At 45.1% G+C, this 14,868-nt stretch overlaps 1 protein-coding gene and 1 long non-coding RNA gene across 8 annotated transcripts in view; both read left to right on the top strand.

Annotated features, from left to right (window-relative positions):
* Positions 1–14,868, top strand: part of LOC310698359 — a 525,075-nt gene that overhangs the window by 453,717 nt on the left and 56,490 nt on the right. The window lies entirely within an intron of this gene.
* Positions 1–14,868, top strand: part of PAK3 (p21 (RAC1) activated kinase 3) — an 84,515-nt gene that overhangs the window by 40,345 nt on the left and 29,302 nt on the right. For 6 of the 7 annotated variants that reach the window (XM_083485173.1, XM_083485172.1, XM_083485170.1 and 3 more), the window contains one exon: positions 10,532–10,725. In XM_083485173.1, the coding sequence (XP_083341299.1) occupies positions 10,554–10,725 (172 nt within the window). In that variant the 5' untranslated portion in view covers positions 10,532–10,553. Of the gene's footprint in view, positions 1–7,839; positions 7,935–10,531; positions 10,726–14,868 lie in introns of those variants that run through there. The other variant, XM_083485169.1, reaches the window with a different exon arrangement.

Below are 14,868 nucleotides of genomic sequence, written 5' to 3' on the forward strand. Positions count from 1 at the left end.
TAGATGATTAACAATTATTTCTCCCTCTAGTTTATTTCCTTTGGCATGAATATGGCATGCAGGCAGAAGCACAACAGTTTGCCTGCTAGCATGTGTTACTGCAATAAGGGGCAATAGCCCCAGATTCTTAACAAGCCAACAGCTTTAATTGTTAATATTGACGTCAAAACTGTTGAAATCAAGGAAACTCGAGGTTGTGCTGACTTTCTTAATTTACCACAACAAAGCAGGCTTGCCTTTTTGGTTTGGCAAGTCCTGTTTCTCAGCCTCTAACAGCATCCTGAGACACAGATATGGAGCACCTGGAACTCTTCATAGTGAAAGATTGAAAATGGTGGTGAAAGCTTATTTCTGCATGCTAGCTTGATGTTCTAAAGCACAGGAAGAGGGGCTACTGTAAAAATGAGCATTTGCATAAAATAAATAGAGCTGCCTGAAGACTTGGGAAAGGTCCCTTGTAGCTGCCTTAAATACAGTATTCTGTACAGTATTACCCAAAACAAGTAAAAAAAAAAAGCAATAGGTGGGGAAAGCAGAGTCAACTAGCTATGATGGCCACACTCTACCTTCACTGCATCTGCATACTGGTTCCTGGGGGTTGCAGGTGAGGAGAGTGCTGTAGTGCTTGGATCCTGCTTGTGGGTTTCCCACAGGCATCTGGTTGGCCACTGTGAGAACAGGATGCTAGACTTAGATGGGCCTTTGTCCTGATCCGGCAGGCCTCTACTTACCATATTTTTCGCTCTATAAGATGCACCCAACCATAAGGCGCACCTAGTTTTAGAGGAGGAGAACAAGAAAAAAAATATTCTCTCCCTCTCTGCTCAGCGCCTCTCTAGCAAAGCGGGAGGAGAAACGGAAGGGGCTCCGTTTCTCCTCCCGCTTCGCTGAAGGGGCGCTGCGCAGAGAGGGAAAGCTGCGCAGCGCCTCTCCAGCGAAGTGAAGCCAGGAGAGCAAGAGGGATCAGTGCGCACTGATCCTGGCTTCAGCGAAAGCAGCACAGCCTGCATTCGCTCCATAAGACACACACACATTTCCCCTTACTTTTTAGGAGGGGAAAAGTGCATCTTATAGAGCGAAAAATATGGTATGTTCTTAAGACTGAACACAGAGATACAGAGGAGCCAAACGGATAACATTGCTAGGTCAGAGCAATGGTTCAGGGTCATTTCTCAAGGAAAAAGAAGTCAGGGGGGAGTGAATGGGTGCAAAGACTTTTCTTAGGGAAGAAGGGATATTGCAGTAAATGTGAGTGAATCTTGAAGTATTGAATGGCATAAAATGGTATATTCTGGGGAAAATTCTGCCACTCCTTTCTACATTGGAGCAATTCCTACCAAAGTCCAACTGATCCAGCATTCTTATTCCAACAGAAACCCTTTGAGATATACATGGAGAACAACTTTCCCTTTTACGAGTATTCATGGTATGCTGTCTCTTACGTGATCACAGCTTATTTGCCCCCAACTTTCTTGGTCCTTTTCTCCCTTCACCTCTGCAAAATTTGTAAGAAGTTTCTAACACAATATTTTACATGTCTGTTCAGAAGTAAGCCCCTCCGAATTCTACGAAACTAACTGCTAGGTAAGTGGGAACAGGATTGAAGCCTAAATGTTAAGCGTTTCAGATTATCTTGTCTTGGTTTCAAAGGAAGAATGGCACTTTGTATTGGTTCTGACACAGAGCTTGAAGCATCTTTGCAAAATAAAATAAGAGCGCTCCTTTCAAGACCTTGGGAAACAATGACATCATAGGCAAATTGGGCCAGAAACCATTAATAGAGGTCTTTGTAGACTAAAATCCCCTGGGAGGGCTAGTTTAGCAAACTGACTTTGTTTACAAATGGAAACAGTAACCCATACAGTTGACTTGCTTACTGGGAGCTACTGAAATGTTCCATAGGCAATCAGTCAGATAATGTATTGCATTGATGAAAGGTCGTCCCAATTTCCTCAAGCGGCAAAGATTTCTATAAAGACTAAGTGATTTTAAAAGGACCAAAATTATATATAATCATATCCAAAAGAAGAAGCGCTATATATCCCTTTTCATCTAAGACTTCCAGTAACTTTAGCAAATTGAACTGTTCTGCATGGGTTCATCCACACTTTTGCGTTTGCCATGCCTAGGAAGCACAGGTCTGGCAGGGTTTCCACTTGACCCACACTTTCTTAGCATAGGTCCGAGTGGTTTCCCCCTTGCCCCACTCCTTTCCAAGGGAAAACCTGCTCTTTAACAAATAGATCAGAGCAATTGGCAATCCAGGGAAATCCAAATTTGCCATTTTCTCCAATTGAGCACCGAAGAGCAGTTTCCCCTTGGGGAAAGCAGTGGAACGAGAGGAAGTGTGGATATGTGTTATGTACACATCTATAGCTAAAGGAAATTGCACATATCTGGGCCTCTTTAAAATCTCTTTATATTATTAGGTCATTATATTATTAGCACATTAGAAATGTGCTATTTCCTGGCAGACATAGAAGTATACATTAAAGACCATATTTTTCGCTCTATAAGATGCACTCTTTCCCCTCCAAAAATTAAGGGGAAATGTGTGTGCGTCTTATGGAGCAAATGCAGAGGGGAGGCAGGCAGGAAAAGCCCCCAAAAGCTCCGCACGGCTCTTGCGGGCTTTTCCTCAGGAGGGCAAAGGCAGGCTCCATGGCTTCAGCGATAGCAATGCGAAGCCTCCGAAGCGCAGTGGGAGCGCTCCCGCTGCGCTCCAGAGGCTTCGCGTTGCTTTTGCTGAAGCCTGGAGAGCGAGAGGGGTCGATGCGCACCGGCCCCTCTCACTCTCTAAGCTTCAGGGATAGCCGCCTGAAGCCTCCGGAGCGCAGTGGGAGTGCCCACTGTGCTCCGGAGGCTTCATGTTGCTTTTGCTGAAGCCAAGACTCTCCTGGTTTCAGTGAAAGGAACCCGAGGCCTCCTGAGCACAGTGGGAACTTCCGCTGCGCTCCGGAGGCTTCAGGCGGCTATCCCTGAAACCTGGAGAGCGAGAGGGGTCGGTGCACACCGATACCTCTTGCTCTCCTGGCTTTGCTTCACTGGAGAGGTGCTGCGCAGCTTTCCGTCTCTGTGCAGCGCCCCTTCAGCGAAGAGGGAGGAAAAATGGAAGGGGTGCTGCACAGAGGGAGAGAAATTTTTTTCCTTGTTCTCCCCCTCTAAAACAAGGTGCATCCTATGGTCGGGTGCGTCCTATAGAGCGAGAAATACGGTACATATATGCATTTCATCAGGATATCTTGGATTAATTTCTCTTTCTAAATTTCTGGGCTTCTTCAAAACTGGTATTTCAAGCAGGATATTTAGGGTGAATATAGCTCACTTTCTAAAGTGGGCAGCGTATCAGACAACGTGCCAGATCCTTTGCCTCATGTTGTCTACAAATACTGAGGTGCTCACTGTGTGGCCCAAGGGATCTCTTTTCTTTTCTCTTTTCTTTTCACAGCATGTAAAAAGCACATTGTGAGGGTTTGGTGATCTCTTAATACCAATGATCTCAGAGGGTGAATGCTCTCTTTGGCAGATTGAAATGGTTTTATAGGTGGTCTAAAGATAGATGGTCTAAAGATATTTTTGTGGGTCACAAAGCCAGGTATGAAGACATCTCATTTGAAAACTGCAATTGTTACATGGCTATTATAATGGGGGGGGGGGTTAGGGGAGGGGTAGTACCTCTGTTGGGGGAAATGTCATGCTTTTCCTGGGGTAGTTTGTCCACCTTTGGTCCCCACCTTGCACTCACCTCTCATCTGTGGCTCCTAGAAGCTGTTGGCATGTGACAGCAGCTATACCCAGGAACAGCTTCGATTGGCCAGCTAAACCTATCAAACCCTTGGTTAGATGTTTTGGACTACAACTTCCACCAGTCCCAACCAGCATGACCAGTGGTCAGGTATTTTGAGACCTGTAGCCTAGAAATATCCGGAGGCACCATGTTGGGAAAGGCTACAATATGCACCATATTATACATGGTTTGCACACTGAAAATGCATTGCAAAATCTGGAGATGTGCAAAAGCCAGCTGTTCTGTTCCTATTTGCGAGATGTGGAGCACCAGGCTTATTTTTTATTTATTTTATTTCATAAAATTTATACATTGCTTGATTTAAAAATAAACCTCAAAGCTGTTTACAAAAAAGATAATTTTTATTTCTGATAAGTTGTTTTATCAACAATAATTTGAGACTATCTGAAAGTTAAAATAACAATAAACTGAAAACAAATTAAACCTTGCATTGACTTTCTAAATATCGGTGTGGAATGGATTTTAAAAAACTCTCCCTCATCCCTACTCTTAGCCCCTTCCCCTTCCAGAAATGGCAGCACTACCTCATAAAACAAAGAGAAACCAAAGGTGTTCTGTGAAGAGAAACTTGTAGGTGGATGCAGCAGAGAAATCTTAGACAGGATTGCTGTCTTCCTCTATTGAATGTCAGCATCAAGTGGTTGACTATGTATTCTTAGTGAACCACTGAGTTTATTGATCTGTTAATTGCTCTGGTTCAGGAGTAGGGACCCTCAGAAGCAGGCGCCAAATGTGTCCCTTCAGACCTCTCCATCTGGTCCTTGACATTTCTCGCCCCCAAAGCCAGGCCACCTCACCAGCCATTCTCCTCACCCTCCACGAGTAATTTTACCTGGCAGCACTGTATGCTTGAACTGTAATAATGCTTCTTGTTTCACCTGATGGAGAGGTGCATGTAGAAACATCTGAATTTTCCATGGCTGGTATGTGGCCTACTGTACAATGGTAAGACTTGCATCTGTTGCTCCACTTACTTTTGCCCCTGACCATGCCAACCATTGGCATGCAGCCCCAGGGGGCTTGACCACAAGGGAATGTGGCCCTCATTGAGTAAGCCTCCCTCCCTCTCACAGTAGGTCATTAGATTTTATTTACGTACTAAACTTTTGAGAGTGGGAGAGAAGTTACTATAAGGTAGGAGTGAAGAAACTTTGGCCCTTTAGGCTGTTGAACTACAACTCCCATCAGGCTGAGCAAGCATTGCTAATGGCTGGGGCTGGTGGGAACTGCAGTTCAGCAACATTGGGAGGGGTCAAAAGTTTCCCACAGCTCTTCCAAGAGTTATTATGACCTGCAAGCTTGGGGTGGGTTATGGTGGAGAGAATTTTCACATCAGTGAAGATTGTTTCTGCCTGAATGTTGTGTGTGGTGTGTGGTTTGCTTCTTGGGGATCACAGGGTTATGCAATTATCTCTTTGCTTGCTTGTTCGTTGCACTTATACTGTATCTCCCCTTTCCTCCAAGGAGCACAAGGTGTACATGGTTCTCTTCCTCCCCATTTTTATCCTCTCAATAACCTAGTTAGGCTGACCCAGTGAGCTTGATGGCCAAGTGAATCATTTCTATTCATAAAAATATTTATATCCCTCCATAGCATAAAAAAATATCAAAGTGGTTTACAACAATATCTATGTACAATAAAAACAACAATTAAAAATAAAATAAAACCAGAGATCATCAACTAATTATCACAGAAATATGTTTCATTTAATTGTCTGCATAAGCTTAGTTGCACAGAAAAGTTTTAACCAGGCATTTAAAGGGTAAAACAAGAAGGCAGTGGCTGAAATCTCTATTATTGGATAATTATCTCCAGAATGTCTAATTACTGAAACCTTTGGCATAATTAAAATCATACTGAGATCTGTGTTTAATGTGACTGCATAAGGGCAAAACTAGTTCTGGATGTGACTCTTCAAATCTCTCAACCTGGGCCTTGTGACTCTTCCCTGGGTGCACCCCGTCACTGGCGCTGCTACACATGCGAAATCCTTACATGCTGCTGGTACATGTGATTGTCCAAATTGACCACCAAATATATTGGAGAAATATTTAACCCACTCAGAGGCAGGAATTGAGGCTTGCTGTGATGATATCACTTCATTCAAGCCCTGGGCCACCAGTTCCCAGAATTTGTCTTCCCTCTGTTCTATTACTGCTAGTCCCAATTCCTGCCACTTGATTTCCATATATTCAGCTTGTATATTCAGTATATTTATTGTTTTTGGACAGATTCTTGTATTCCAACCTACATTTGGTGAAACTTTCCATGGATTCCTCTGATGGATTCTTATGAGAACCCCTAATTATTCTTGGTCAGAACTTTCTTAACCAGTTTGCATTGACCATCAAACTAGCCAAGGTGTGTTGATTGTGTGTAGTTATTAATTACAGAAGTTATCAAATAGAACTTGAGTTCTGTGAGAATCTGCTAGAAGAAGACATCAACAAGATTTGGAGGTTTGTTCAAAAAAGGTTGACACAAGCTCCTCAGATTATTACTATATAGTGTCTCATGAATATTGCTACTCAATCTGTGAGACCATTTTTCACACCATTTATTTCTCCGTTGACTCTTGCAGATTTGGTTGTAGGTATGCATTCTGTTAGAGGACCTAGGGTCACTGATATTGGAAAGCGGTTGCTTTCTTTTCATTCTGACACTTCAAAAGTGTTCACAAAAGCAAATAATGGAGACACTACAATATGATCAATATCACTTCCACCATATCTCATAGAATCATAGAATTGTAGAGTTGGAAAGGACTACTAGGGTTGTTTAATCCAACCCCCAGCAATGCAGGAATCTTTCCCCCCAACATGGGCTTGAACCCACAATCTTGAGATTAAGAGCCTTATGCTCTCTTGACTGAGCTATCCCTATTTGTTCAAATTAAGTATACAGTGGTACCTCTGGTTACATACTTAATTTGTTCCGGGGGTCCGTTCTTAACCTGAAAGTGTTCTTAACCTGAAGCACCACTTTAGCTAATGGGGCTTCTCATCCTGAAGGAAAGTTCTTAACCCAAGGTACTATTTCTGAGTTAGGGGAGTCTGTAACCTGAAGCGTATGTAACCTGAAATGTATGTAACCCAAGGTACCACTGTACTGACTCTTAGAAATGGCTTCAGGAGTCCCGTGAAGGATGTATAAAACATGTTGGAATACAAATTCCAACAATTTCAGGCTCTGTGCATTATATTTCTTGCCCAAAGTAAAAATGAAAGGTTAGAAATATATATTCAAAGTCAAAGCCTAAAGGTAGCAAGAGACCCTACGCAGTTCCTCTGATTTGGGCATTAAAATCCCCACACAGTGTAAATGCTGGGAGGAATTTATGATTGATCTATTCCAGTAGGAATGTTAAATATGACCAAATCATGGTGGTCAGTGACAGATTATTAGTAGGGGGAAAGTAGGTGTTTCTACAGAAGAGTAAGGTTCTTACTTCAGTTTTGTTTTGATGTGGCAAAATATATTTTGAATCCCAAAATGTGCTCTCCAAACTCTCCCTGTCAATTCAAGTGACATAAACGAAGTTAAGCCCCCACTTCTTCAGCCGTTTTAAGATTTCTGAACAGCTGGCTGGCTGAAAGGTGGCAGCAAGGTGTTTGTGACAAAACTTGAGACCAAGTCTCTTCCAGGCATATTGTTATAGCAAGGATACCAGAGTCTGTTACTGATCAGCAGAAAATAATATAGGGTAGTATGTAGATAATATTTGGAGTATTGGAGGGAAGAAAATACAAGCTAAGCTTCTGTTCCAGGCCAAGGCCTCAGCTGTGATGGAGGACGTTACCGTGGCAAAAGGTGTTGATGGCCTATCCCAGATAAATCACAGGGCCTGCGCAAAAGAGTTGCCATGCTTACCGTGGGTTTAGGATTGAAAAAAGCGGAAGGGGCAGGCTGTGCTTACAAGAAAAGTGTTTCTTTTAAAACTAGGCTTGGAATAGCAGATGGGTGGGGAGGAGTTGTTTGGAGCAGGGGTTTCTGGGAAGAAGAAAGGGCTGCAGCTGTCAGAGCTGGCTGGGAAGCAGGAACAATGGGGTGGTGGTGCTTTAGGGTGGCTTTGTCTGCAGTGCTGGGCTGCTGTGAGGAACAAGCTTGAGTTCACAGTGCTGTAAGGTCTGCACCGGTTTCAGCTAAACTGAAGAGTAAATATGTGTAATTTCTTAAAAGACACTACCGCCTCTGTCATGTTGGGGTTCTCAGTGGAAACACGGCCTTGTAACCCCTTGGGACCTCGTGCACTGCTTAGCAGAGATTGCAGGTGGAGCTCAGCCTTAGTTGAAACCTTCCCAACCTTTTGTGAGGAAAATTTCCGGGCACACCCCACCCCCCCTGCCACTGACCCCTTCCTTGCCCGCCTTCTCACCCACTCCTCCCCTCCCCTCTCTTACCTTTGCTGTCTTCAGCCTCCTTAACCATCTTATTATTCCCAACCTTCCAAGTTCCAGGAAAGAATGCTTCTAGATGTTTTCTAGTCAGTTTTGATATGTTAAAAGGAGAGCTAAAGGTATCATAGTTTGCTTTTCTATACAGTGGTACCTTGGGTTAAATACTTAATTCGTTCCGGAGGTCCGTTCTTAACCTGAAACTGTTCATAACCTGAAGCACCACTTTAGGTAATGGGGCTTTCTGCCGCCGCTCCGCCGGAGCCCAATTTCTGTTCTTATCCTGAAGCAAAGTTCTTAACCTGAAGCACCATTTCTGGATTAGCGGAGTCTGTAACCTGAAGCGTATGTAACCCGAGGTACCACTGTAATTGCCCCTAGGTCTGGGTGTACTCAAAACACTCTCTTGGAAGTTTCATACAGAGACAGTGAAAGTCAAGGCACAGAAGACCATAGGGGCATTGATAAAGTTCTGTTACAACAAGGGAGGACAGCTGATTGGAACCTGCCCTAAAGGTAGAAAAGTGCTTGCTCAAATGCTCTATGGTGTTGAAATCTCAGTCTCTGATTAAAGTTTTGGAAACTCTGAAGAATAATTTTGTTCAGAAGCTTATGCTCTCTACCATCAGGAATATCAGCAGCTCTTCTTCATACAGAACCTGAGTGGCTAACAATTAAGGCAAGAGCAGACTGGACTTAGTTAAAGTACCATATTTTTCGCTCTATGGGACGCACAGGACCATAGGACGCACCTTGTTTTAGAGGGGGAGAACAAGAAAAAAAAATTCTCCCCCTCTATGCCCAGCGCCCCTTCAGCAAAGCGGCAGGAGGCACTGCGCAGAGAGGGGGAGAATTCCCCCCCTTGTTCTCCCCCTTTAAAACAAGGTGCCGTTCAAGGTGCGTTCAGTCGCCTTCAGGCAGCTACCTTGGAAGCCTGGAGAGCGAGAGGGGTCCTTTTGACCTGCTCTTTGGGACTGGCGGGGGGAAGCCCACTGCCAGCCCCAAAGAGCAGGTCGGGGAGCAGTGGAAAGGCGCGCAGGCCGAGCTTGTTTGGCTAGCGGTGGGGGGAAGCACTGCCAGTCCCAAAGAGCAGGTTGGAGAGCAGCTTCTCGAGGCTGCCGGGGAAGCCTGGGGCTATGGCTTCTTTAGCCCCGCACACCCTCTCCCAGCTGGAGAGGTGGCGCATGGCTAAAAAGGCTGCTGCCATAGCCGCGCGCCACCTCTCCAGCCGAGAGTGGATGCGCGGGGCTTTTTTAGCCCCGCACCACCTCTCCGGCAGGGAGAGGCTGTGTGCGGCTATGGCAATACCCCCACCTCCTGCAAAAGCCCACAGGAGCCACACACCCTTTAAGGAGTGCACGGCTCCTGTGGGCTTTTCTACGAGGAGGGAGAAGGGACTGACATCAGTCCCTTCGCCCTCCTGAGGAAAAGCCCACAAGAGCCACACGGAGCTTTTGGGGGGTATTTCCTGCCTGCCTCCCGTCTGCATTCGCTCCATAGGACGCACACACATTTCCCCTTCATTTTTGGAGGGGAAAAAGTGCGTCCTATAGAGCAGAAAATACGGTATATTTTAACAATTGCTGCTATGCATATTGAGTGTTTCCTGTGCTGTGCTATATGGAATTTGGTGATAGCCAACTCTGGAAAACAGTGTGTTGAGATGTTTTAGACTATTTATATAGAGACCCCAGAGATCGCTTTCTGAAACCTCTGTTCACACAAGCAAGCAGGTACACCCTGGCAGAAACAGTGCAGTTTATTTTGAGTTTCAATAATAACTTTGTCACATTCAGAGTGACCTATGCACTGGCTGAAAAAAGAAGGAAGGAAGGAAAGGGAAAAGAAAAAGAATCAGGAAAAAGAAGTTAGCTAAAATATCTATAAATTGCTGTGATGATTCGGAGGTTTAATTTGCAACCATACATCCAAAATATGAGCCAAAATCCATGTATGATCCATGTTTTTTTGGTAATTTTGCTCTGGGTTCCTCATGACCTTTGGCGAGAATAATAAGCTCATATTGAATTGAACTGAGCGCTTCGCTTTGGCTGGAATGTGTCCTTGAAAGCTGATAATGATTCTTGTTTCCCTACTTGAGCCGCCAGAAGAAGAGAAAGCGCTTGCAGTTACTGCCTCATCTGCAGAGTTCTGCTGCTCTGAACGGTTGCAGTTGGGTTTGTCAGTGGTGCGGCATTGGGTACCAGGTGTAGGATTAAAATCAGATTTCTCCAGGCTTCTTCCAACTTTTTTGTTTTTCCTGGCCCTACTCTGGGACTTATCCTTCTTACTCTCACCACCAGAACCTCTTTCTTCCTGTCTTACCAGGAGGTTGTGAGGGCTGCTGAAGATGTCAAATAGTCTGGATGCTGAAGAGAAACCTCCAGCCCCTCCACTGAGAATGAACAGCAACAACCGCGATTCTTCAGCAGTGAACCACGGCTCCAAACCTCTCCCCATGGCTCCAGAAGAGAAGAACAAGAAAGCTCGGCTCCGTTCCATCTTTCCAGGAGGGGACAAAAGTAATGTATCAGCAATGCAAAGGGCTTCCAGCCCTCTCCTATTCTGTTGGTTTCATGTCTGCTTTTCTTGAGTGTTCAGCTACATTGCTTCTTAATAAAAAGGGCAATTAAAATTGCCAGAGACTTATGGGTCTCTAATGCCATTGTTTGGAAAGAGGTGCTGTTTATTTTTTGCTGGAATTGTTTGGTGCATGCAAATTTAGAGTTAGAAGAATGGGTCTGGGTTTCTTGGAACTGAGCACATAGGGAGCTGATGGCTCATAGTAACTATCTTTGCAATGAAATCCTTCTTGCCATCAGAAAATAGGGTGTTGGCTATGGTGGGATATAGGAAAGCCCAGGCTAGATCACAGAATTGTAGATTTGGAAGAAACCAAGGGGTCACCTAGCTCAACCCCCTGCAATGCAAGGCGAGGGCGTTCTCAGTTGTTGTATTCAGCTATTGGAATCTGCTCTTCTCTGAAGTGCAACAGGCAGAAACCTTAATTGTGTTTTGATGCCAGTCTTAAGACCTATCTTTTTCATCAAGCATTTGTTGATTGATAGCTTTTAGTAATATCTTGGCTATGCTTTTCCTCTGTGGTTTGTTGTACTGTACTGATGTTTTGAGTCACTGTTGTTTTAATTAATTTATTGGTTTAATTATTATTTATACCCACCTTTCCTCCATGGAGCTCAAGGAGGCCCTCATGGCTTCTCCCCTACCTTCTTCACCCCCACAACAACCCTGTGGGACAGGCCTGTTGGTTTTTTTATGCTTGTAATGTTTGCTCTTTAGGGGAAGTGCCTCTACTGCAGTGGTTCTCAACCTGTGGGTTCCCAGATGTTGTTGGACTACAACTCCCATCATCCCTGGGCTCTAGCCTTGCTAGCTAGGGGTGATGGGAGTTGTAGTTCAACAACATCTGGGACCCACAGGTTGAGAAAGGCTGCTCTACAGGGTTTCCTATTGTCTGGAATCTTTTTAGCTGGAAATTCTGGCATTTGAACATGGAACCTTCTGTATGCAAAGTATATGTTTTTCTACTGAGTCTTTCCTCATGAGTTTGGCTCCCTCTACAGTCTCTCCTCATAAGTTTGGCTCCCTCTCCATACTTTGATGAAGGAAGGACACTTGCAGGATGAGGCCCCTATTCCCTTCACAGGCCTACAATTCTTAGATTTCCTGAGGAAGCTGGGTTGATTGTTAAACCATTTTGGGAATTGTAGCTCTGTAAGTGGTCTTCTAATGACCCTCAGAAGTTTAACAAACTACAGTTCTCAGGATTCTTTGGGGAAGCAATGGCTGTTGAATGTGGGGTGATACTGCTTTAAAGTGTAGTGGCTCAATTGAGAAGAGGTGTGTGCCAGTTTCCCTTACTGAAGCATGAGCACTTAATTGATATTTAAAGGGAAGCAGTGGCCAGTTCTCTCTGGACCCACGTACCTACGGGACCACCTTTCCTGGTATGCCCCGCGGATGACCTTAAGGTCCACAAATGACAACATTTTGGAGGTCCCAGGTTGCAAAGTGGTTAGATTGGTCTCAACCAGAGCCAGGGCCTTTTCAGTACTGGCCCCGACTTGGTAGAACGCTCTGTCACAAGAGACTAGTGCCCTGCAGGACTTGACATCTTTCCGCAGGGCCTGCAAGACAGAGCTGTTGTGCCTGGCCTTTGGTTTGGACTCAGTCTGACCCCTATGTTTCCCTCCCTTTATGGTCTTGATTTATTGGCTACTTTTAAAATGAGGCTGCATTTTAAATTGCATTTTAATCTGTATTTTAAATTCCCCCCCCCCTTATGTTTTTACTGTGATTTTATTGGTGTTAGCCGCACTGAGCCCGGGGAGGGCGAGGTATAAATAAATTTATTATTATTGTTGTTGTTATTATTATTAATTTTGTAACAACATTTCACCACCCATTTATATAGATTTGACTGTTCTTTTAAACTTTGCACGATGACCCTTTAAACCTACCGTATTTTTTGCTCCATAAGACGCACTTTTTCCCTCCTAAAAAGTAAGGGGAAATGTGTGTGCGTCTTATGGAGCAAATGCACGCGGGAGACTCTGCTCAGCACTCCCTTTAAAGAGCCGCTTCGAGCGTGTGTGTGGTTTTGGGGGGCTTTTCCCCAAGGAGGGAGAAGGGCAGCCCATCACACACTCCATGCGGCTCTTTAAAGGGAGCACGGTTCTTGGGGGCTTTTCTGGGAGTGGGGGAAGGGACTGACAGGCTGCCCTCTGTCCCTTCCCCCAGCTCCCGGAAAAGCCAGCAAGGGCCACACGCTCTTTAAAGATCTGGGCCTAGTGTGTGTGCAGCTCTTGGGGGCTTTTCCCCGTGGAAGGAGAAGGGACTGATAGGCTGCCCTTCTCCCTCCTCGGGGAAAAGCCAGCAAGGGGCAGAGGGCAGCCCGTCAGTCCCTTCTCCCACCTCGCGGAAAAGCCCCCAAAAGCCGTACACATTCTACACATGGCTCTTTAAAGGGAGCGCTGAGCACAGCCTCCCACCTGCGTTCGCATCTGGGATGCATACAGGCTCTGCTCAGCGCTCCCTTTAAAGAGCCGCGTGGAGCGTGTGTGCGGCTCTTGGGGACTTTTCCGCAAGGTGGGAGAAGGGACTGATGGGCTGCCCTCTGTCCCTTCCCACACCTCCCAGAAAAGCCAGCAGGAGCCGCTGCCAGGCTCTGTTCAGCGCTCCCTTGTAAGGGCTCCCTTTTGTCCCTCATCCCGCTTTGCTGGGAAGCCCGCAGAAGAGGCGCTGCGCAGGTAACGCTCTTGCTCTGCTGGCTTCAGCGAGAGCTGCACAGCTTGCTCTGCTGGCTTCTCAGCGAAGCGGGAGGAGGGACAGAAGGGTTTAAAGCAAAAAAAAGTGAGAGCTGCTTACATGCTCTGCGCAGAATATTTTTTTCTTGCTTTCCCCCTCTAAAAACTAGGTGCGTCTTATGGTCAGGTGTGTCTTATGGAGCAAAAAATACGGTACTTTCTGCCAGAATGGTGAGAGTGTAATGAGAGGCCAAGACCGTTTTCTTATCTGCTGTTCAGAGTGATGCAAACTGAAAAGATAGGACAACTTGTTGCAGGCCATCTCTTAGCTGAAAATTAAAGTGTGAACACATTATAGATCTTAAAAAGGGCTGGGAGACTGGAGAGAAGCATGGGGTCTGGAAGGGGTTGCCCTGGCATGCTGAGGTGGTATATTGTTGCTGCCTCTAACAACTGCTGCAGGAAAACCATTTATCAATTAACATAAGTGTGAAGGTTGGAATCCTGGGCAGAAATTATAGCCAGATAATTGTTTAGTAAGGGTTTAGCAATTAAATTAATAAGGATGAATGTAACATTTGGGATTAGTTCATGCACAGTGTTTTTGAGTACATGTGAGCATTCCAGATTGCTCCTGGAGACATTTGTATCTGCCGTACATGGATTCAAACCGTCAGGCCATTTATTCTTGGATATTGTCTGTTCTGACTGGCAGCAGCACGCCAGGAACTTAGGTGGGTGGTATCACCCTCCCAGGTGAGAAGTGGGGTGACCTGGAAGTTTCTGTGTATAAATGGCTATCATACTTTGAAAAGCTGGCATCCTTGGATAACACAGGTTTTTTTGAGTTAATTCAACTAAGTAGTTTTCATTGGATTTTGAATAAATGTGCAATTAATTGTTACTGTTTTGAATGTTACAGGGTTATTATCTTCTTTAGTGGGTTGTGCAAACTGCTATTATGAATATTGCTTTTTATAAGGTAGGGCTGGGGTCACTGGGGATGAGTTAATGGAACCAAAGGGAGGGGCTGAAAAGGTTTGGGAACTACTGTCCTTCATGAAGCATGACTAAGTCTGGATCCAGTCCTGAGGAAGCTGCCTTAAACAGAGTCCACTTACCTTGGTCTTGTTGACAATGGCTATTGGTTGCAGCTCGTTTCACAGGAATCTACTCCAACCCTACCTGGAGTTGTTAGGGATTGAATCTGGTACCTTTTGCACACGAAGCCTTGGTTTCTGCCACTGAGTTATTTCCCATCATCCAGCAGTTTTTTTAATGAACATCACAACAGTTAAGGGGAAAGAGCTGTAGCTCAGCTGTAGAGCAACTGCTTTATATGAAAAAGATCAATCTTTGGCATTTCCAGGTAAAGCTGGGAAGGATTCCTGTCTGAAA

Source organism: Podarcis liolepis (genome assembly GCF_965112155.1).
Source record: "Podarcis liolepis genome assembly, chromosome: Z".
NCBI lineage: Eukaryota > Metazoa > Chordata > Lepidosauria > Squamata > Lacertidae > Podarcis > Podarcis liolepis.